General features: G+C 38.9%; 1 protein-coding gene across 2 annotated transcripts in view; it reads right to left on the reverse strand.

Moving 5' to 3' along the window:
- The window catches only part of COL25A1 (collagen type XXV alpha 1 chain), a 496,532-nt gene that overhangs the window by 9,436 nt on the left and 462,793 nt on the right, over positions 1–24,303 (reverse strand). The window contains exons 31-36 of one of the 2 annotated variants that reach the window (XM_023219885.3): positions 23,757–23,783; positions 14,424–14,477; positions 8,780–8,833; positions 6,832–6,858; positions 5,805–5,858; positions 878–955 (exon numbers count right to left, since the gene is read on the reverse strand). In XM_023219885.3, coding sequence (XP_023075653.1) covers positions 878–955; positions 5,805–5,858; positions 6,832–6,858; positions 8,780–8,833; positions 14,424–14,477; positions 23,757–23,783 — 294 coding nt within the window. Of the gene's footprint in view, positions 1–877; positions 956–5,507; positions 5,859–6,831; positions 6,859–8,779; positions 8,834–14,423; positions 14,478–16,407; positions 16,444–20,163; positions 20,245–23,756; positions 23,784–24,303 lie in introns of those variants that run through there. The other variant, XM_023219886.3, reaches the window with a different exon arrangement.

The raw sequence follows: 24,303 nt of genomic DNA on the forward strand, positions 1-24,303 counted from the left end.
TAAGAACATGCAGAGCAGTATAACCATCAATGCAAACATAAAAATTTTTATTTATACCTCAGAAAATATGAATATACTTTCATTTTAAATGTAAAAGAAAAGAACACTTTTGAAAAGCTTCATAAAATATTTGGGAAAAACTGGTAATGCCAGATTGGTACAAGGAGAAGGTTCAACCAGCAGAATTTTAGATTTTAGTATCAGGAGGATTTTGAGTTCATGCCAATGGAGATAAGGGAGTTTGGTCTACTTTAGGAAAGTGAGTTTCAAAAGGAGAGACCATTAAATTGAAAAGGTTATGTGACAAAGAAGAGGGTTGGGGCTGCAGACTCTTATCATCTTTAGAAGCTCAGAGAAGTTTGGTCCCCTTCTCTGTGGTCTCTTAAAGCATTCTCTTGAATTGGTTAACGCTTGACAACAGAAGCTGAATTCCGTAGGTTGGGCCTTATTTACAGCCTGATGGAAGTATAGCGAAAAAGGCAGAAATACCTTTATTTGTTTTAGAGAAAAAGAAAAAAAGTCAAACTTAGGTGGAAAACCAAAAGCTATGGTCTAGCAGTGTCTTTGCATCAAATATTTTCATATAATTTGAATGTAATCTTTAAATATTTATGGAAAAAATAAATATTCCAAAGAACACAAAAAAGGTGGTCATGTCAGTTGTGAGAACAACATCAGGAGATTAATTTGCATTCATTGATAGAAACGCGTGCTTGCTCTCTGACTCTGCAGAGTGGCAGAAGGAGCCTGTTCATGCACATGCATGTAGTGTGTTTATCATGTAAAGCTTGCCCAGAAAGCACCACTTTACACTGATAGAGATGAACATGTAATAAAGGAACTGCATGCAGGGTGGTAGGAAAGAGAAATACTGTACCAATTGGCAAGGGGCATCCAGCCCATCCAGGCCAGGCTGGCCTGGCTCCCCTTTTTCCCCCTTAACGCCACGGAATCCCTGTTTGTAAAGATTAACTGATAATGTTACTAACACAAGAAATCACTTAAGCACAAATTCTGCAAAAGAAGTAACTACAACAGCAAAAGGCTGGGAGAGGAGCAACTCTGAAGGGAACAGTAACATCCAGTGAAGTTGGACAAAGTAAAATGGAGGGAGACATATTCCTACAACAGGGGCTTGTCTGAAAACAGTGGCCTTCTCTTTTGAGGAGTATAGAATAGGGCAGGTTCCTTTCAGATCTTACATTCAGGTTCCAGTTGTGCCATGATATTTAGGGGTTAAGAAACCAGGCAGAGCTAGTGGCCAGAGACAAGACGTGGAACATATCAGGATAACTGTGATAAATGTTTCTGGGTATCTTGAAGTCCGTGTTAAATGACCCCAATCAGAAACCCTCCTGTTACGGATCCCTCCAGCTTGCTCTTCTCCCATCTGATCCCCTCACACAAACATCTGGAGACAGTTCCAGGAGTCAGACATACCAACGGGCAGGGTGCATCTAATCCAGGAGCACCCTGTTCTCCTTTCTCCCCTTTAGGGCCCTTTTTGCCTTTCTTTCCCTTTTCCCCCTGTGGATACAAGGGTTTAAATAAAAGACAAATTTTATTTGGGGGGAAATAATGGTAATTCAAACGATGGTTTAGGTAAGAAAATTCTGGAAGGGCATTTACCACTGTTGTCAGATTTAGGTAAGGCATGATATTATAAAAGCTAACTTACACTTTCAGAGCGACAATGGATTCTGGGCAGGGGCATGTGGGATTTTATTTAAGGTACTCAACAAGACAGAAGGAGGCTTAAAAGCTGATACATCAGAAGTGCTAACTTAGACCACAATGTCACAGTCATGAATTAGGTGTCTGAGTCACAGATCCTGTGAGGATGACAGGTACCAAAAGCATTGAAGCCAGTCAGTGGCAGATGAAGTTCAGGGAAATAATGGATACTTCACTCAATTTTCAATACCTGTCACCTTTCTTTTTTCTAATCCTGCAACAGATGAAAGCTGCATTGAACCAGAGGAAAAGGAAAGAATGTTAACAGTGTCTATTTCTTTGAAATGTATCCAACTTTATGATTGATATTACTTGTGTAACTCTCATTCAAAAATATTCCATGTCTTAAAGTATGCTTCTATTTCTTTTAATATTTTTTATATCCTTTTGTTACAGCAAAACATTTTTTTAAAAGAAACTAAAAGCAAATACTTTCCTTATTAAGTCAGGTAAACAAATGTTAAAAGTGCTAATACTTTGCAGCAATGCCAACTGGAGAAACAGACTTATTTATAAACCTAGGGATCTTCTTTAATTCACTCTCTTACTGATCTCATGCCATGTATTTACAATGGTAAATGAGTTTCCAGCTTACTCACAATGTGACAAAAGCCAAAAAAAAAAAAAAAAAAAAATCTGTTCAGGAGAGGAAAAGCAGCTTGGACTCAGTAAAAATGAGGTAGGCAGGATAATTACATAGTGGGAATGTAGCTATGGAAATTAGTATTTAGGAATAAAGGTAAAGGTTGTGGGAAATCTGCATGGATCATAGGGCCAGAGGAATTAAGGAAAGGAGGCAAAAGGAGGAGAAGGAAGGAATGCACCTCAGCTGTTTTATATTAACATCAATATCTCTGCATATTTATAGGCAGGGAGTTAGTGCCATGCAGAATTCAAAATACTATACAATACATACTTAAATAATTGTATTCATTCTGCAATCAGGATGGGAGTTACAATAAAACTGAATAATCTCTGAAGCAAAGCAACATGAATATTGAAAGGTGAAAAGAGATACACATAACAGAAATATACGAGATGTGCATTCAAATTAATACATTCATTCTGACAGCATGAGCAAAAGCTCTTTATTTATCTCCTGTGTGCCAAAAAGATTGCATCAGAAGGCTCAGAATCAAAAACACTTGGATTTCTTGAATATGGGGCAAAGAGAAATTCTTTGTGGCTCAGTTGATCATGATCAAAGACAATGATGACCCCAGAAGCCAGGGTGAAATGAGAGCAGTTGTGATAGGAAATAAGATGGGAGGAACATTCAGGAGTAAGTTGGTCACTCACTGAAGATGGATCAACATCCTTCCTTAACAAATCACTTCAGTACCATGACATAAAACTGATATAAACGCATTTGGGTGAGCTCCTCCCTCCCAGAGGGCAGTGGACTCTTCTTCACATAGGTGTGTCTGAGACCGGGTGTGTCGGGTATTATTACTTTGGAATTCAATTCATTATTTGATTGGTAAATCAACTCAGATTAACCACTCAACAGAAAAATGTTGTCATATGAATGTTACCGTGCCAGACTATAGGAATCATTTTTCAGTAATATTTTAGTGAGCCTCAAGCTTTACGGAAAAGAAACACTACAGTATGAAGAATAATGTGCCAATATTATTATTAGTCAGCATTGTTTTGTAATATGTACTGATTCCCCATGCAATACAAAACCATGTCATTGTGGGTATGAGTACATGAGAGTTCTTGATAACTTTTATTTCCCATGTCAAATAATTATATACATGAATTATTCTCATTTAGAATCAATTTTTGTAAATTTAAAACTTCTAATCATGGAAGCTGAACATGGAAATATTTTGTATGGGTGATTAACATTATTCTGAGGATCAAGTTTCTAGCTTTTATGCTTTCCTATGCTAGTAATTTCTTTCTCGTAAACATGAGTATCCTCCTAATGGTAATTTTTTTTTTTTTTTTTTGAGACAGGGTCTCACTCTTGTTGCCCAGGCTGGAGTGCAATGGTGTGATCTTGGCTCACTGCAACCTCCGCCTCCGGGGTTCAAGCGATTCTCCTGCCTCAGCCTCCCAACTAGCTGGGATTATAGGTGCCCACCACCACCCCCAGCTAATTTTTGTATTTTTAGTAGATACAGGGTTTCGTCATGTTGGCCAGGCTGGTCTCAAACTCCTGACCTCAAGTGATCCACCCGTCTCAGCCTCCTAAAGTGTTGGGATTACAGGCGTGAGCCACTGCGCCCGGTGGTAATATGTTTTTGTGTGATTAAGATTTTAGACTCATATAACCCATTAGGTAAATATAAAATGCATATGTATACGTTTTTGAGTTTTTTTAGAGATAGAGTTTTGTTCTGTCACCCAGGCTAAAGTACAGTGGTGTGAGCATAGCTCACTGCAGCCTCAAACTCTTGAGTTCAAGTGATCTTCCCACCTCAGCCTCTGGAGTAGCTGGGACTACAGGTATATGCCACCATGCCCCACCATACTTTTTTTATTTTTTAGTAGAGCTGGGAGTCTCACTAGAGATGGGTTGCCCAGGCTAGTGTTAAACTCTATGCCTTAAGCAGTTCTCTTACCTTGGACTCTCAAAGCACTGGGATTATAGGCATGAACCACTGCACCCAGCCACATATCATCTTTAAAACACACTCATCTTGGGCTGAAAGCTTATATGCACAATTTATCTCAAAACACATATATTTTATAGTCAGAATTTATAATTCAGAATAAAAGAATTTTTTACACCTCAGTTTTCTTGTTTGTGAAGTGGGGAAAATAATGCCAACTTCGGGGGTTGTTATGAGGATTAAAAGACTTATCATTTGTAAAGCCCTTGGGAAAGCACATAATGCTCAGTAAATGTGATGATACTGGTGATGATGATGGGGCTTTCAGATAACCACTTACACGGGCTCTCTTACCAAGGGGTGTGAGGAGAGTCTAAGCAATGCTTAAGGCCTAAAACTTACACCACAAGGTTAATAATCTTCTTTCTTTGACAACTCTCATTTAGCCTTGCTTGTCAACAGCTATGAAGGTCACTGTTCAAGAGACTTGATAGGGTTAAAGAGAGCAGGGACATAAATTAACCTGAGAAATAAAACAGGTTTAAATTTGTACTGTGAAATGTAGTTTCAGCCACTTTAAGATTTTTACTATTCTATTGAGGGATTGAGTTTTTGATGGCTTCTTTTGTTGTGTCCAATGTAAAAAATTCTCCCTAGATCTACTACCAGGTAAAAGACCCAAGCAAAATACTGAGAAAGGGGTGGTGGGGGAAGAGAGAGAGAGAGAGAAGGATGGAGGGAGGGAGGGAAGGAGAGAAAAGAAACAGAGGAGAGGAAAGGAGGGAAGGGAGGAGAAAAGAACAAAGGAGAAGAAAGGAAAAATGGCTTTTAAAATCCATAATCCAAACTTTTCTTTTCAAGTCATAAAACCATATTGCCTAATATTGGCTCCTAAAGACCATAGAGCTGCTGGTTCTGAGATAGAACTTCAAAATCAACCTCATAAAATACACCAATATCTCTGTTTTAAAAATCCCTGTTGCTCTGAACCTGAAAGTGGCAAGTCCTAGTCCTGCGTAGTGAACTTACTGTAGTTTATCAGTCACACTGCTTCTCCTCTATTTTCAAATAAAAAAAGGTACAAAACGTATCTCCATTTCTCTACTGGGAAGTAGTGAAGACAAGTGAGATGCTGGCTTTGCAGGGTTCAATGAGCTCTGCCAAATACCATTGCAGATTTGTGCCATTTAATTTTAGTTTTTAAAATAATTTTTTTTTCAAAAATCCTTTACTTTTCAATAAATTGGTGTCAGGTGGTTGAAAAACTGTAGCTTGAATATCTGGGGATAATAATTTTTTCTTCTATGCCAGGCAGTGCCCTTACTCTGGCAGTACAGCCTTCTTCATTCCTCTCTGAAGACCCGATTCCTTAAATCAGGCATCAGTATGTTTTTGGGGCACAGGATGGAAAAAGATTAAGTGTCAAATGGAATCACACAAGCTGAACAGCAAAGCAGACAGCAGGAGAAGAATCAAACAAGGTATATGCTGGGATGGAGAGGTCACCTTTTCTCCCTTTTCTCCTAGATCGCCCTTCTCACCCCGTGGACCAGGGAAGCCCTGTAAGATAAAAAGCAAACCAAAAAGATCTATTGGTGTAATAGTGGCAAAATCATCCAGAAACAAATATTTTAGGATTTTACATTTCTGAACTTAAATATAACACAAAACTTAAATATAACACAAAACAGTCTTAAGACTGGTGAGATAATAAAGCAGTGCTTAGAAATATAAGTTTTCTAATGTCTCAATTATCTATACACAACAGGTTGCTTGCTTTTTCTTTTAAGAAATAGAGAGTAGAAAGAACACCAGGATACTAGTTTGAATTCTCGGAAGTTCACTGATTTGTGCAGATTTGGGCAAATCACTTACCTCTCGGCACTTTAGTCCCTTGACTGTAAAATGGGGTTAATGATATCCACCAGACAGCTGTTGTGAATGTTAAATGTGGTGATGCACTACAAAGTACCAGAATGATGCCTGCCCATAACAGGTGCTCATAAACAGTAACTACTATTTGTATTACTTTTGGTATTCTCATTAATCATGTAATACAGGATGAGCAGTGATTGTGTCTAGAGGCATTTGCTTTTGGCATTCTCTATTTTCACAGAAACATATTAGCATAAGATATATAGGGACTAAATGCTAAAGGAAAAAAATACTGCCTAACTGCTTTGAGAAAAAAAACATATCATTCTGTAAGGATACCATGTGAGAAGTATGTTGATTTTATGCATATTTTTCATAAATAGGTCATACTGATGTTAAGAGTACCCTCAACTTGGGAAAGTATTTTGAAGTGCCACTATCCACTACCAGTTATTAATTTTATACAAGATAATTGTGTTTTTTTGCTTTTCTGTTTTATCTCATGCAAACACTACTGTATATTGCTGTTTACATGCACAGCAATATATGTTCTATGCATACCTATATGCACAGAAAATAAGTATTCTTTTTGTTATTGATGATGGAGACCATCAACATCTATTATAATAGGATGATGTTTATTGTACTTATTACTTACATCAAGACCAGGCTCTCCATCTTTCCCCTGCCAAAGAACCATAGTAGCTACATTAGTGTTTCTAAGTTTTATGAATAGATTATAGATTTCTTTAAGGCTGTCTGAACATGCAACACTAGTACTAGAACAACTACTTCAGAAATGTGAAAAAGATTCTCATTTGGATTAGTGACTGTTAGTGTTGCAGTTAATGTCATAAAAATTTTACATGATATATTGGGTTAAATAGACTAATATTTTGCTGATGTTTAAGGCTTGGTAGCTAAGTTATCAGTCCAGGAGTTACATTAAAAGCAAAAATACTGTTTAGTTGATTAGTGACTGTTAGTGTTGAAGTTAAGGGTCATGAAAATTTTATATGATATATTGGGTTAAATAGACTAATATTCTGCTGGTGTTTAAACCTTGGTATCTAAGTTACCAGTCCAGGAGTTAAGTTAAAAGCAAAAATACCGTTTAGTTGATTTAAAAACATACCAGCACTAATAGAGGATATGAATCAATGCTACTTTAATTTGATAACTTAGTAGTTAGCTCACAAATGAGTAAAGAATGTAGAAATACAGTTTTAATTTGGCTAGATGTGCACACCATGTACGAAGGGTGTGAAGATTGCAACTTAAAAGCTGTTTTTAAGTAAGCTTTGTAAATGAATAATCCCCAAATATTTTTTTAAAAGTCGTAAGACTGTTAGGCAAGAATGATAAATTCACTCCCATGGTGCAGATTATCATGGTGATGACCCTATTGTGTCATAGTATGGATCCATCCAAAGTTCACGAGAGGCTACTTTGATTCGATCAATTAGATTTTGAAACCTATTTCAAAATCAGCATCTTTTTTTTTTTTTTTTTTTTTTTTTTTTTATTTAGCACTGAGGTAATCATGGACTATGTTTGTTATTTCAATTCATAAAAAGCATGTGGGAGATATGGAAAGGTTAAAACCCTTAATGCAACATATGCTTCTACTGTCGTCCTACCCTATCTTAATGAAGCAATTATAATCATTCCCAAGATGATATTTTTAAAGCAAATCAGAAGTCTCAATATGAATTCTGTGTAATTAAGAATTTTCAGGCCAGGCGCAGTGTCTCATGCCTATAAATCGAGCACTTTGAGAGGCCGAGAAACGTGGATCACTTGAGGTCAGGAGTTTCAGACCAGCCTGGCCAACATAATGAAACCCCATCTCTACTAAAAATACAAAAATTTGCAGGGCGTGGTGGCACACATCTGTAATCCCAGCTACTCGGGAGGCTGAGGCAGGAGAATCGCTTGAACCCGGGAGGTGGAGGTTGCAGTGAGCCAAGATCGTGCCACTGCACTACAGCCTGGGCAAAAGAGCAAGACTCCATTTCAAATAATAATAATAATAATAATAATTTTCAGAACACAGAACACTATCAATGTTCTATGTTCTGAAGATCATTTGTCATCACAGTGATTTAGAAAGTCAGAAACATCAAGTCATCATAAATATCAATGTAATTTGGGGAATACTTTTTACTAGCAAGAGTCATTTTAGTAAACAGTCTATAGGAACAGATAAAGTCTGAAGAAGGCTGTTTTCAATGAAGCTTCCACAGCAATTTTTGGGTCCAGTGACCTTCCAAGGAAGTACCAGTTATGAGTGTCCAGTCAGATGACATAGGGAGGGCATCTTCTGACAGGATCCTGTTCTCGGGTTAATAGTTTATTCTAGAGACAGTCTCTGATCCTGTCAATCTCGTGCAGTGTCTGGATATGTGTCTGTACATGATGAGAGGGCGAGATACTGAATATGACCTATTTGTGAAGGACATGGAATTACTGGATTTATAGGTAATGAGTGGATTGCTGTTTCTTCTCTAACATTAGTCTGCCCCACAAGGGAAGGGTTAACCGTGTCAGTGACTGGTCATCTATGCATGCGGAAGGTGGGGATGTGCATGTGACCGGGAACTCACAGGCAGCCCATAGGGCCCTCTTGGTCCAGGCTCTCCCATAGCTCCTTTTTCACCCTAAAATGAAAAGTAGAAAGTTCAAATCATACACACACACCCACATTCACACACTTCCTCTCATGCCCTATGTCTAAAGCCTCTATTTCAAGGACCATTCTATGAAAATCTCAAAGATTTAGGCTCTTACAGAGTTGCTGCCAGTGATATTTGGAAAGTAATCCACAGTAGCATCTTTTGCTAAATCACCTTTGAAAGAGGGGCAGCACGGCTGGGCACGGTGGCTCAAGCCTGTAATCCCAGCACTTTGGGAGGCCAAGACGGGCGGATCACGAGGTCAGGAGATCGAGACCATCCTGGCTAATACGGTGAAACCCCGTCTCTAGTAAAAAATACAAAAAACTAGCCAGGCAAGGTGGCGGGCGCCTGTAGTCCCAGCAACTTGGGAGGCTGAGGCAGGAGAATAGCGTAAACCCAGGAGGCGGAGCTTGCAGTGAGCTGAGATCCGGCCACTGCACTCCAGCCTGGGCGACAGAGCGAGACTCCATCTCAAAAAAAATAAAAAAATATATAAAAAAAAAAAGAGGGGCAGCACAAGATTGCCGCTGGCCAGTTGTGCAAAAGCATTTGCATATCTCAGATGCCATACTTGGGTTTCTTTGGCATTAGTGTGAAGCATTTATTTGTTACTAATTATTTTGTTAGCACCTTTAAATGTAAAAATAAAGTGCCATTCTTTTTTGAGACAGGGTCTCCCTCTTTCATCCAGGCTGGAGTGTAGTGGTATGATCACGGCTCACTGAAACCTTAAACTACTGGGCCTAGGCGATCCTCCCACCTCGACCTCCTGAGTAGCTGGGACTACAGGCAAGCACCACTCTGCCCAGGTAGTTTTTAAATTATTTGTAGTGATGGAGGTCTTACTGTGTTGTCCAGGCTGGTCTTGAACTCTGGGGCCTCGAGCAATCCTCCCACCTTGGACTCCCAAAGTGTTGGGATTACAGGCTTGAACCACAGTGCTTGGCCTGAAATGCCTTTTCTTCTATCAAAAAAACAATTATTCAGGGAAGCCTTTCCTCAATTGCCCACTTCCTACCACCAGCTATATTTTATTTCACAGCCCTTAGACACCAGAAGATGCGTAAAGCTCGTGACCTGCTTATTCTCTGCTACCCTCACTAGAATACACACATGAAGGTTCTGGGGCCTCTAGCTTTGTTGTTCCCTATAGCATCCTCATAGCTTAGAATAGTGTTAGGCACATCAGGAAGTGTTTGTTGATTGAATGAGTCAAAGCAAATCTATATAATCATGTACACAGTTTGCTTCCTTTCTGAAAAAGAGGATTTATGTATTTTTTATGTATTTTTTATTCTGAGACACGGTCTTGCTCTGTTGCCCAGGCTAGAGTATAGTGGCACAATCTCGGCTCACTGCAACCTCCACATCCCGGGTTCAAGCAATTCTCCTGCCTCAGCCTCCCGAGTAGCCGGGATTACAGGCGCCTGTCACCACGCCTGGCCAATTTTTGTATTTTTAGTAGAGACGGGGTTTCACCATGTTGGCCAGGCTGATCTGGAAGTCCTGACTTCAGGTGATTTGCCCACCTGAGCCTCCCAAAGTGTTGGGATTACAGAGGTGAGCCACTGTGCCTGGCCTGAAAAAAAAGGGTTTAAAAACTTTCAACCCCTCTGAATGCTAGATAAGGTAGGTATATGTTATCTTCCTCACTTTCTCTCCAAGTGCCTATTTAAATAGAATAGCTTTCCCCATCTTACATGATATTCTTGAATGCTTATAAAGAATAAGTATTATTGGAGGTAATCTTGTGAATAGAATAATTGTGATGTTAAAGAAAGGGATGTTCTGTATTTCAAATGGTGTTTTCTGCTGCTGCCATCTCCAAATTGAAGTGTTTGTCAGTATTTAGTATGAAAACTTCAGGAGTAATGGTGATTTTATATGAGTAGCCAAACAGAAAATCTTATCTCCTTTTATCATACCCTTGAAGGAGTTTAAAGGTTAGCAAATCTTTTTTCTTGGCAAAACGCCAGGTTCAGCTGATAACAGTGCCTGCAGAGCTACCTGATATGCCTGTGTTTCTCCGGATTCCCATGTGAGCAAATTTCAGGTCCCTGTTGGCATTTTCTTTATCTAAATTTGAGGGGTCGGTGGAACTAATTAACACTGTCACCTACAGGCAATATGGTACAGGTGAGATTACTGAAAATAAATATGATAAAAGCTTGAACTTTTACTCATTATTACTTTATGGTTATTACTAAAGCAGAAGCAATTGCACTCAGCACAGTGGCCAGATTTTAAATGAAACATTAAACATTTTTTTAAGAAGGGAATTTTCTTAACTTGTTAAGAGACATCTATAAAAAATATCTACAGCATAGGGCTTAATAGTGAAATATCAAAAACAGTCCCTTTAAGAATGGAGCAAGGGACGGGTACAGTGGCTTATGTCTATAATACCAGCACTTTGGGAGTTCAAGGCAGGAGGATCATTTGAGGCCAGGAGTTTGAGACCAGTCTGGGGACCAAGGTAAGACCCTATCTCTAAAAAAACAACCAAAGTAACTAGTAAGATGTGTGTGTGTAAGTCTGTGTCTGTCTGTCTGTCTGTCTGTCTGTCTATCTATCTATCTATCTATCTATCTATCTATCTATCTATCTAACAATCATCTATCTAATCTCTCTCTGTGTGTGTGTGTGTGTGCGCGCACATGCACGCACGTGTAGTGGGAGGTGAGGGTTTTGAGGAAAGATCCACATAAACTGGACTGTGTCTAGTTTGAAATAACTGAAACAACTCCACAGATTAGGATGGGTCTAATTGGAAAAATCTCCATAGATTATTTTGATATAACCATTCCCTTCTCCACTGAGAATCTTGGCTTTGTCTTATTCTTAAAACAAATATACTATGGCTTATTTGAATAAAGCTGTCACTAAAACAGGTGTCTGTGAAACTCCTCTTCTAGAACAGGCCACCCCCAATAATTACTTCAAGCTATTAACGACAATTCCATTTCTCTTGCCAGTGACTGCCTCAGAAGTGGACAGCTGACCCAGTGCTGGCAAATGAGGTGTCAGGGGCATCAGCCAGGAAGCTCTGGGGAAGCTTCCTCTCTGCTCAGGAAGAGACATGGGGGTAGTCTCTCTGTTCTCTGCTGGTGTCTCACCAGAGAGGATGCTTGGACCACTGTGCCCAGCTTGTCTATGGTCAGAAGACAAAGCCTACATGTGGAAAAGGGCTCCCAAGCAAAACCTAGAGACCTCCTTTGAATATTTTCTTATATAAAATGATGTATTTCTTTATTGTGTAAGCCATTTTGAATTTGGGTTCTGTCACTTAGAGCCAAAAAGCATTCTAATGATTCCAGCTTGAAAGCTTTTAGGAATGAAATATTAACACAGGGATTTGAATGTGCAACTCCTTTTCCTGGATTAAGCAATTCCAAAAGTATTTTTCAACCTCTCAAGCTTAATACGCTTTATAGAGTTCCAAAGCCAAATGAAGAAATCAGCTAAGGTAGGGAGGATCAGGTGCTTGCAGAGTGGAATATTAATGCTGTCAGTCATACACTTGAAAATGTTTGAATAACATTGCCTGTCAAATGCATGGTTTCTTTTAGGTTGTTCTACTTTCATTTGGGTTCTTTAATTTGCACGTCAACACTGAGGCATTATCCTAGAACACCTCCCTTTGCTGATTCTGACTTCTTTAAAATTTGAAACTTTTTCGAGAGAATCCAGATGGCGCCTCTATCAATTAACTCTGAGAATCACACTCCAGTTCAGCACTTCCAGTGAGGGGCACTTGGAGAGTACTGATATATGATCCAGTTAAGATAGTTAACATCCTGAGTAAATACAAGAGTAACACTTTACACTGCACACCATTTGACTGAAACTATGCCTTCAAATTCTTAGCAATTTCATTTGCTCTTCTGGTTAATTCTGCTCCAGCACTGAGACCTGATACTCTTGTGACATTGTGGAGCTATCGGAAGTAGCAGCTGATTTACCACATGGTAAACCCTCTTGAGCCCCAGGGCATTCTGCCAAAAGACTGCCTGAGATTTGCTGCTCCATTTTTAGTACATGGGCTGGGTTTCTTCACACAATGCTTGAAAGCCAATATGCGTCAGCAGCATTGAGGCTTTTAGCTTTTAAATATTTTTAATTAAGATGATCTTCAGAAGTCATTGGTTTGATCTTAGAAATATGACAATTGCACATTCAGATTATACGTTCCCTTAGAACTCATCTCTTTCTACAAACATTCTTGGATAAAGCCAATCTTCATCACTGTACAGCTTGTCCTATTTGTATTATTTTGGCCTCATTCTCTGGTTATTTCCTGCATGCACTTTTCTTTCTCTGCAATTAGATTGTAAACTCTTCTAGGTCAAGAAGAATAGCTGCTTTTTTTTGCAGCATTCAGTATATATTAATAAATATTAATAAAATATTAATAAAAGACCGGGAGATAATTAATCAATTATAATGGTATTTATTATTCAATGTACTGAAGCAAATGAGCAAAATAGGCTTTGCTTAAGTGGGAGGAGAGTGTTTCCATCTCACACGAGCAGTAATACCATGCTTTGCACATAGTAGCATTTGGTAAATATTTCCCGAATGAATGAGATCACTCTACAGAACACAGAGTTATGGAGTTGGAAGGTATGTTAAAGAAATGACTACTGGCCCTCTTTTTTTAAAGCAAATTATCCCAGACTGATGAAATCTATCTAGTTTTTAAAAGACCACAAGCTTGCATAGTGAATCATTCCAACATTTTGAAGCCCTCACTATTAAAATACTTTCTTTATATCCTGTCCTGAATGGTAGGGAAATTGATGACATAATTCCACTCAGACACACAAAAATACTTCTAAGATTTCCAAGGTGAGGAAAAGAAATAGTGGGAGAAAAACAAAGAGAAAGAGAGAAAGAGCGCAAGAGAGCGTGAGCATGAGAGGGAGAAGAGAGAAGAAAGTTCCAGACAGATGACGATTTATCTTCCATTCTGAATGTCTTTTTTTTCCCCAAAAGATATGGAAACGTGGCCTAGCAATAGAGAGGTTAGTGAAAGGTTTTTGTTTTATAATGCACTGAAATTATTTCCTTATGGTTAAAGAAAAACAGCCTATCCTTTAGCTTTAAAAAAGGGGGAGCATGTGTAACTGTGCAGAAAAGAATACTTAGGTTTCATTATTTCCTTTGGAAAAAAGTTATAACCTACTCTGAATGAGTACAGTAGCTTTATATAAAAGATTATCAACCAGAATACATACTCCTGGAAATTTTAGCTCCATTGACTTCAACTTTCTGGATGAAGGCCAAATGAAAATATCTTCCTTATGGGTGAAGGAAGAATCATCTGAGCTATTTATTTTAGCTATGTAAATGCATGTGTTGTTTTTATTAAGGCAGCCATGTTCTATTTTATGCTCTGTGGTTTTCTTCTCTCAATATTAGGACTCTGAATAGAACTTAGGATGGTATCTCTTTTTATTTAATATTAAATAGCCCTTTATTTCTTCTGGAAAATGAACAGTTCAACTAATATGGAAAAGCCATGCTCTGTGTTTTCTTTAGTACAAGCTTCATAACCTCAGCAACAACTTACTCTTTCTCCTTTGGGACCTGCAGGGCCATGGGGTCCCATAGGACCATCTGTACCCTAAAAAAAAAAAAAAAAAAAAGATAATATGAGATATATCACAAGGGCTGCAAGAATAGCAGTTATAATTTATCCTGAATTTTTCCTAGGTGAATGGTGCCTAAGAATATCAGTAAGACAACTCATCTCCTTTCAAAGTGCTTTATGCTTCATTATTTCAGGCCAGCGGTTTTCAAGAAACTCATGAAAAAGGATGAATTATATAACTGCATGTTTCAATGAAAGGTACACACAAAAAGCTGCATATCATATTTAATTATATCGTTTTCCTCTGACTAAATAAAGCATCACTGGCCGGGTGCAGTGGCTCAAGCCTGTAATCCCAGCACTTTGGGAGGCTGAGGTGGGTGGATCATTTGAGGTCAGGAGTTTGAGGCCAGCCAGCCTGGCCAACATAGTGAAACCTCGTCTCTATTAAAAACACAAAAATTAACTGGGCATGGTGGTGGGCACCTGTATTCCCCTACTCAGGAGGCTGAGATTGTAGTGAGCCAAGATCGTGCCACTGCACTCCAGCCTGGGCAACAGGGCGAGACTCGATGTCAAAAAATAATAAACAAACAAACAAATAAATAAATAAAGCATCTTCAGTTTGCCCCATAATCCTAAGAAGAAAAATGTAATTGTTTTTCCTTCCTGTCACCTCTTCCTCAAGCCCTTCTCTACACTCACTGCCACCCTTAGCCGGGCAAGCTCTGAACTCTTGTTTCCAGCTGTTTAAGAGGCTTGAACAGTTACACAAGTAGAAGAAAATTATTAAGCAAATGAAAACAGTGTGTAACTGTTCAATCCAAACTTTCTGCAGCTCTCTTGGGGGCAGCAGGGGCTTACAGGAAAGGAATCATTCTTATAGATTCTGTGGCAGTGGCTGGTCACTAGGCTTACAACTCACAAACCAGGCAGCCAAGATGAACTTAAATATATAATTCCCTTTTGTACCCCTGGTTAGTTCAGGATTAGGATTTCTGCGGGAGAAGAGGTGATATTTGAATGAATGTAAGAACGCTGAGGTCCAGTGAAAATCATGACTGCCTGAAATAAGTTTTTAGAATTGAAAAGATGGGAATTTCTTTTAGATTCTTAAAACTGTAGCCAGGACTTCGAGTACACTTGCTCATTTCCAGGATGACTACGCTTAGATTCACACAAAATGGATTATAATATTTGCAAATGTAGGAACTATTCCAGCATGATTTTTCTTTAGTATTCCCATTTCTGTTCTACTATTCTGGTTTGCTTTGTTAGAGCCTCGTGATAAGAAAGAATTCAGAGTTTTAAATTCATTCTAATGTTGCCGAATTCTCATCAGCTTAACTGATATTTTTCTTACTGCCTGAATTCAAAGTTCACTTTCAGAAGACTTCTAAATACTGAGTATTTGTGGCTGAAATTTAAGAGCTGGAGCTGTTAAGAACCAAAGATAAAAAGACAAAATGACAGAAGACAGACAAGTCATTTCTATGAACAGAAATGCAAAGTTAGTGCCAAGGAAGAAGTTACATTTGATGGACATAAGTCTAAAAGGAAAAGCAAGTTACAATAATTTCACATTATTTTAATCTCTTCAGAGGGCCGCTCTCATGGAATTGTAGGGGATGTCTGTCTACTGGTTCTGGAAAAATTCGTCTGGGATTCTAAGATAACGAAGCCCATTAGTCTGGTCATTCTTCCCACCTAGCAAATTATCCAGACTTGAACACAAGCTTCAGAAAGATGTTCTGGCAGTTTAGCTGTTCTCCAGACAGAGTTGCAACCGTCTTTTGTCCACCTTTCCCCTCTTTTCGGCTATCTTTGTCCACCTTCCCCTTTTACGACAGCTCTAAGTACACCCTCATCATTTGATGAGAGGACATGGAGCAAAAGGGTCTGTCCTGAAGCGCACGATTCACAGCCACAAAACATGTCAGAACAAGACAAGGGACTGACTCACCCGGGATCCTGGCTTTCCGTCTAAGCCAGATGCTCCCTGTGTGATTTGGTTGGTAGCAGGGTTGGTGGGTGTAACACGAATGACAAGAACAGAGATTAGTATGAGGTACCCATGAACAAATGTAACACTTCAAACAACATAATACACAGTTACAGGGTTCTGGGATGAATATCACATTGCTACAAATTGTTAGTTAAAAAAAAAAATAACCACACGACAAACACCCCACAGATGATGGCATTTTAATGACATTTCTATTTGACAAATTCTTATTTAGAAATCAAGCTAATGAAGTGTATAAACTGGGCTACAAAGTAGTTACTCATAACAGTCGCAGGCTTCTATCTAATTTCCCTATGAAATTCATTTTCTAAAGACTGTGCTGTTCACCATATATTTCTTTAGGTTCTGAAGAGAAAAGAATGGGCTAAAAAAAGGGCTCATTATAATAATCAATCAAATTTAGCATTTCGGAGAGAAAAAAAGAGCTCTGGTTATACTTGCTAAAATAGTGTTTATGAATAACAAATGCAGGGTTTTCACATGTTAGGATGACTCTTGGTGGATTTTACATCAACAATAATTACTCATTGTTTTCTCATTTGTTCCTGCTGTTCACACTACCTTCCACTAGAGGGACTTCTAGGAAAGGGAAAAAGCCAGAAAACAGTTGGTGCGACCAAGCAAAAAATAACTTCCAAACTAAATTGTTTCTCGATTCCTTCAAATAATCTTTGCATCAAAGCCTGACTGGGGAAATAACTTTAAAAATTTCATGTTGTCAGACAATGCACGCTTTTCTTCACTTTGAACTCTAGGCTACACATAAATAGTGTATGATTAAAAAATGGCATTTTCAATGTTTGTTTCAAGAATAAGCACAATTATTTCTTTGATACGGCTTTTGTGTCTCAAAGCCCAAGTATTTATTTATAGTCCTTTAAGAATATTGGTTAGATCAAGGAGTATTTAAGAAAGAAAATGCACTGGCTCTAAAAATTCTCTTGTCAAGATCGCAGAACTATTTCCCAATTTTATGCTTCAGATGCAGTTAATAATACAAAATGGAAAAAAAAATCGACTCCAGATGAAAACTCTACCAATGATGTTATTCTGTATACATGTTGGGTATTTTGAGTTTTTATTTTAAAATTTATTCTGTATAATCCTATTATGAGCCATAATATAACTGCAAAATATATACTTTATTTATTTATTTATTTATTTATTTTTTTGAGATGGAGTTTCACCCTTGTTGCCCAGGCTGAAGTGCAATGGCACAATCTTGGCTCACTGCAACCTCCATCTCCCAGGTTCAAGCGATTCTCCTGCCTCAGCCTCCTGAGTAGCTGGGATTACAGGCATGTGCCATCACACCCAGCTAATTTTTGTGTTTTTAGTAGAGACAGGGTTTCATCGTGTTGGCCAGGCTGGTCTCAAACTCCTGATCTCCACTGATCACCAGCACTTTGGGAGATCACCGATCTCCCAAAGTGCTGGGATTACAGGTGTGAGCCACGGTGCCTGGCCTACGTACGTCTTTTTTTTTTTTTTTTTTTTTTTTTTTGAGATGGAGTCTCGCACTGTCACCTAGGCTGGAGTGCAGTGGTGTGATCTCAGCTCACTGCAACCTCCACCTCCCAGGTTTATGCCATTCTCCTGCCTCAGCCTCCCAAGTAGCTGGGACTACAGGCGCCCGCCACCACACCCGGCTAATTTTTTGTATTTTTAGTCGAGACACGGTTTGTTAGCCAGGATGGTCTTGATCTCCTGACCTGGTGATCCACCCGCCTCGGCCACCCAAAGTGCTGGGATTACAGGCATGAGCCACTGCGCCCAGCCTTACATATGTCTTTTGTTAGCAATAATTACAACAAAAATGTATATTGTTGTTCGTTTGTTTAAGGTTAGCATAGGTACAGCTGTTAACTAAATGTTGCATAAAAATTATCAATAGCCCTAAATTTTAAATTAGGGCAGACTTTAAATAAAGTAGATTGAAAGTTTAAATAAAATAGAAAATCCAAACTTTCTTTTGCCTTTTGATACTTTCTTCAGTTACATTATAACATTTGAAAATAAATGTAGGCCAGGCATAGTGGCTCACATCTATAATCTCAGAGCTTTTAGAGGCCGAGGTGGGAAGATTGTTTGAGGCCATGAGTTAGAGACCAGCGTGGGAAACATGGCGAGACCCAGTCTCTATAAAATATTTTAAAAAATAAATCGCTTGAGCCCAGGACTTTGAAGCTGCAGTGAGCTATGATTGTACCATTAGACTCTAGCTTGGTGACAGAGTGAGACACTGTCTCAAAAAAAGAAAAAAAATAAATGGCAAAATTGTAATAATTTTACACTGATACTATTATATCTACCTAGAATGCTGAATTAATGACTCACATAAATTATAGAGGTTTTATGCCTGTAGTCCATTGATCTAACTGGTGTGATTAAACCTATATTCTAGGCTGGGCTGGTGGCTCATACCTGTTATACCAGCACTTTGTGAGGCTGAGGCGGGTGGATCACCTGAGGTCAGGAGTTTGAGACCAGCGTGTCCAACGTGGTGAAACCCTGTCTCTACTAAAAATAGAAAACTTAGCTGGGCATGGTGGTGCGCACTTGTAGTCCCAGCTACTCGGGAGGCTGAGGCACAAGAATTGCTTGAACCCGGGAGATGGAGGTTGTGCTGAGCCGAGATGGCATCACTGCACTCCAGCCTGGGTGACAGAGAGAGCCTCTGTCTCAAAAATAAATAAATAAACCTATATTTTAATACAAGGTTTATATCAGTCACTCAATAAATAAATACCTACTGACCATCTACTATATGCGGGATGTATGTAAGGCACTTGCTATCAACTGGCATAAAGTATAATACCCATGGCAAAAATGAAATAAGTGGTCATCAGCTTTTTTTTCCTCCCACATTTCAAATTGCGTATAAACTATATTCTACTGATTTTATGTCATATTTTACTCATGTAATCTATATTGTTCTTTGTTGATTTGTATCTGTATTCACCTAATAGGTAGCATATTAAAGGCTTGAAATTAAAGCCTCATAATAACAATTTTTTAAAAATCTCCGTTTAGTTGTTGTGGAAAGAAGGCTGACATAAAGAAAATGAAGAGCCAGGGAGAGATTCCTTCTTCATTAAAAATAAAAATCTCTAAACAACTGCAAAATACTTCTTTTATACTACTCACTATTGCCACAAGAATCTCATAACAGGGAATTTTCAAAACGAACAACATAAAACACGTGGAACATGATATGATTGATTAATGTAAGGAGCCACAGCATTGACCTCACGCCATCAACAATGGCCAATTCCATACCTGCCACCAACAGAGGGCTACAGTTTTTGGTATCCAAGGAGAAAAAACAATTGAGGCATTTTAAACTGCCCTAGATTATAAAAAGTATTTGGGAGAAACTATGAAATAATGAGCACAATACTTTTAAAAGAAGGGGATAATGGGAGAAGAATTGTCAGCCCTAAAAGAGGAATGTTGGCATGTATGTAATTGAAGAATGACAGGACATTTATAGCATTGTTTGTTGCGGGTCTTCCTCTGACACAAAAGCAGGCATCAGAGACACAAAACTGAGCTGAGCTCTCCTCGAACATAATGTGTTTCCTAATTACAGAAACCTCAACAGTACGAGCTGCTGAGTAAACTAGAGTTATCACATAGGGTAGAAAGAAAAATCTGAGATTTGCACTAAAATGGAAAGTTTTCTTTACTTACTGGAAGACCAAGGGGTCCTCTGTCACCCTTTTGACCTGGTTCACCCTTCAATCCTTTAACACCATTTAACCCTGGTTCACCCTAAATGCAAAAGCAAATGCCAATTTTGGTTGCTATTATGGGTGTTTAAACTGTGAGAGAAGAGAGCCAGTCTCTGAAATAGTTGCAGATTCCAGTTTTAGGAAACAGCAGAGTCAGGCTAGATTTGTCTTGCACCAAATATTAATTTTTAAAGTTAAAATTAGTTACTAAGCTGACATCAACAATTAATATTCTAGAAATCAAAATTCCCAGGTAAGTGTGCTCCTTACAATAAAAATATGTATGGTTGATTTCCTAAATTTTTCAGTTCTATCTCAAGGAAATTCATGTTATACCACATTTTTATGATTAAATAATTCAAAGACAATCGAGTGGAGGGTGCTGAAGAAGATTCAGTAGAAAAAAAAAAACCCACTCTGCTGGAATGGAAAACTGGAATATGCAGGACAGGGTTATAGACAGATATTTTAAGCCTTTAAGCATGTTGTCCAAGGGAATGAACTAAAAATGTAGCAGCTGATGTTTGAAGTAATGCCATTTAGCAAGTCCTCATTCACTGCCCTTGCCAAGTCAGATCCCTACATGGACTAATCAACAAATCACCAATCCCAGGAGAAAATATGAAGATCAAAGAACTTAAATGTAGTTTTACTAACTATCCATCTGCCCAATGTTAGAATAAAGAAAGTATGAATTTAACTCAGGGTGACATTATAAAAGCCACGGTAAATGATAAATTATTGACTCTATTTTTAAAAACCAAGAAATACAGTACACCTATTTTCCATCAGTAACAACATGTTAGATATCAAGTTCTGACCTGTATACTTGTCAGCTTTTACATGTAGACATTAATTTGCCAAGAAAATCTTGAAGGGCTTGTGAATGAAAGATGATTTCAGACACAAATGCCCTATAGAGTCTTGCTGGGTTGGGACGGGAAAGGGAAGAGGCTATACTGACACGGCAGAAGGGGTTTTTAACCTGGGTAGTATTTACTCAACTTGCCTAATGATGTAAGTCAGTGTAGCGCTTGTTAAACATAAAGAGTTCAGGGCCCCACCCAGTCCACGGCAGCACAGAAATGGGTATCTTTAATAAGCCTCCCAGGTGATTCTTATCAGGAAATTCTGGGAAACACTGAGCTAGATTCATGCATGGAATCATGTTATGTATCTGAACTTTCAAAGGGGGTCGCAAAGCGATGAACACATTGGCATGGCATAAAAAAACTTCAGGATTTTGAAGATAAGATGTTTGCCATGCAGCCACTCTAGCAAGTCCAAATGTGCCGGTTGTTGGTAAGGTAGTATCCTGGGAATTCTACTGATTGAGGACACGATATGAAGGCCAAGGCTCAATAGTCAGTGACTAATTTGAAATCTGTGGGTTTGTATGTGTGTGTACTTTCAACAAGTGGTCTTGGGTACTTGGGGTTAAATCCAGTGACAGAAAGACCAAATTTCAAGTCTGGACCTAAGTTCTAGTCCCAGATGTGTCATGAACTAGCTGTGTAATTTGGGGCAAATAACCTAAACTGTTTGGGCCTGTAGTTTATCATCTATGAAATCAGGGAACTTGCATAGATATCGATGAGGTCTTTTCAACTTTATAATATCTGAAACTTATGATTTAAGTAAGAATTGAAGTTGTGTGGACAAAATAAATTGTTGCATTCTAGAAATCAAAAGCATCTTGGGCATCTCCTAATCCAACTGTGATGGCATATCTGAATCACTTATGAAATTAAATATCTTGGTGGCATTATCCTTGGTCATTATGACCAGGCTGGTTTTTGTTGGCATCTTAAAATCCAAGAGTAGGGCTGGGCACTGTGGCTCACACTTATAATCCCAGCACTCTAGGAGGCCAAGGCAGGTGGATCACCTGGGGTCAGGAGTTCAAGATCAGCGTGGCCAACATGGTGAAACCTCGTCTCTACGAAAAATACAAAAATTAGTCGGGCATGGTGGTGGGTGCCTGTAATCCCAGCTACTTGGGAGGCTGAGGTAGGAGAATCACTTGAACCCAGGAGGCAGAGGTTGCAGTGACCCGAGACTGCACCATTGCTCTCTAGCCTGGGAAACAAGCGAAATGCCATCTCAAAAAAAAAAAAAAAAAATCCAAGAGTAGGAAGCACTGATTTTGTCCAGATGGGGAAAAAGGCCGAGAGAGATTAAACAACTACTAAGATCACAAAGCTGATAGATGGTGCTCTGTCTTCTGACTCCCCCAGATAGTACTCTCACCCCAAAGTCTAATTCATGCTTCTGAGATACTGTTAACTCACTGGCCTTATTGGAAGGTAAGGTAGTCTAAGAAGAATAAAGAGGCGTGAACTTCTCCCATTCCTGGGTGTCACCTGCCTGACTGGGAAAAGGAAACCCAGATTTTCTGAGTCAGACCAATACCTGCCACCATCCCTAGAGCTGGGTGGGCTAAAGAGAGCCAGCCTCCCCAGAGGAGACAGTGGCCTGCCTCTGGGCTTTGTGACGCCTAGTGCCAACATTGCCTTTATGTGTCTTCCCAGCCCCTACCTGTTAGTTGCACCAGCTCACTACTGAGGCACTCTCAGGAGTTCATGAACCTTCTTTCAAGCAGGCTTGAGGATGAGTTATAGAATTTTTCTGTTCAGAACCAAGTATCACATAGCAACAATAACAGCTGTCTTTTGATATTTATCAACAGCGGCACCAGATATTTTGCTAAGTGTTTTATAATCATACCTCATTAAGTTATCACAGCACTGTAAGGTGAGTTACCCAGTTGAGTAAATAAAGGATCAGAGAGGGTCCATAATCTGCTCAAAGTGATACAGCCCGGCAAGACTGAGATTAGAACATAAGTCTTTATCACGTATGCTCCCTGAAAGGGGGAGCTTGTCTTTCAGGGCTTATTTTAATCTGCCAGGATGTCCTCGCAGTCTAGACTAAGGCAAAGGACAGGTGGAGACCATCTTCATCTTGCAAGCTACACTAATTCTGACAAAGAGGAGCTTTTCTCCCATGTTCTCTTTTTAACCCAAAAGTATAGAATGCATGTAAGTGCTGTGATCTTCTTCCCAGTATAGCACACCTGAAATACCCAACCCGCTTCTAGACCAATGACCTCTGGGCGAATACAAAATTAAGATGCTGGAGAGGCAAAGCATTTAGATGTGGTATGACTACATGGCAAGAAAGAAATATCAATTAATAACATCCAAATATACAGCTAGAGACACCATTAAAAAAGCGTCTAGACTAGTCTGAGAATCTCATCAGATTCACTTCTAAATGGTTGACTTGAGTACATTAGGATTCATAATTTGAGAAGCTTACATAGTAACCAGGAAAAAGGCAAAATGAGGAATAATTTATCTCCAGGTGATCACTTAAATTTGTTATAAGTCGTTTTGTGTTATGAGATTTAAACATCTGGATGCTTAAAGGCTCAAAGATTATCAACATTACTTGACAAATAAATAAGACAGGACACACATGCTTCTGTCATGCTTCTCCATGATTATCAAGGAAGCAGAAATCAAATAATCAAGGGATTTGTTGGATTACCTTTGGTCCAGGAAGTCCATGAGGTCCCTGAAAATGGAAAACAGAGCTTTTAATTAAGAATTGATTCTCTATTTCCCAGCAGGAGTGAATATTATATCACGTAACAAAAGAGATGTAAGACAAGAATCTTCTTGTTTGAGCTATAGCTAGAGGCAGGCTAGTGGATATTATTTATTACCTACCAAAAGTTCCTGCCAGTTCTTGGATTGCTCTGTAATAGGAAATTCATTAATAGCAATTCTGTCTGCTAATACCTTTGAGGAGGGAGAAATCCGCCAGGGTTACATGGAAGAAAGAAGTAGGAAAAAATGGTATTCTGAATAAGTAAATTATGGTCACTCTTTTCTCCCACAAAAGAGCATTATTGGAATGATCTAAGCCACAGAGCATAGCCAGTCATCCCTTTCTGACTAGCTCCATTTCTTTTCATACCATAAACAATTATTATTGACTTCTTCTCCTTCTTCTTCTTCCTCCTTCTCCTTCCTCCCTCCCTCTCTCTTCCTTTCCTTCCTTCCTTCCTTCCTTCCTTCCTTCCTTCCTTCCT

Source organism: Piliocolobus tephrosceles, chromosome 3 (assembly GCF_002776525.5).
Source record: "Piliocolobus tephrosceles isolate RC106 chromosome 3, ASM277652v3, whole genome shotgun sequence".
In the NCBI taxonomy this organism is placed as follows: domain Eukaryota; kingdom Metazoa; phylum Chordata; class Mammalia; order Primates; family Cercopithecidae; genus Piliocolobus; species Piliocolobus tephrosceles.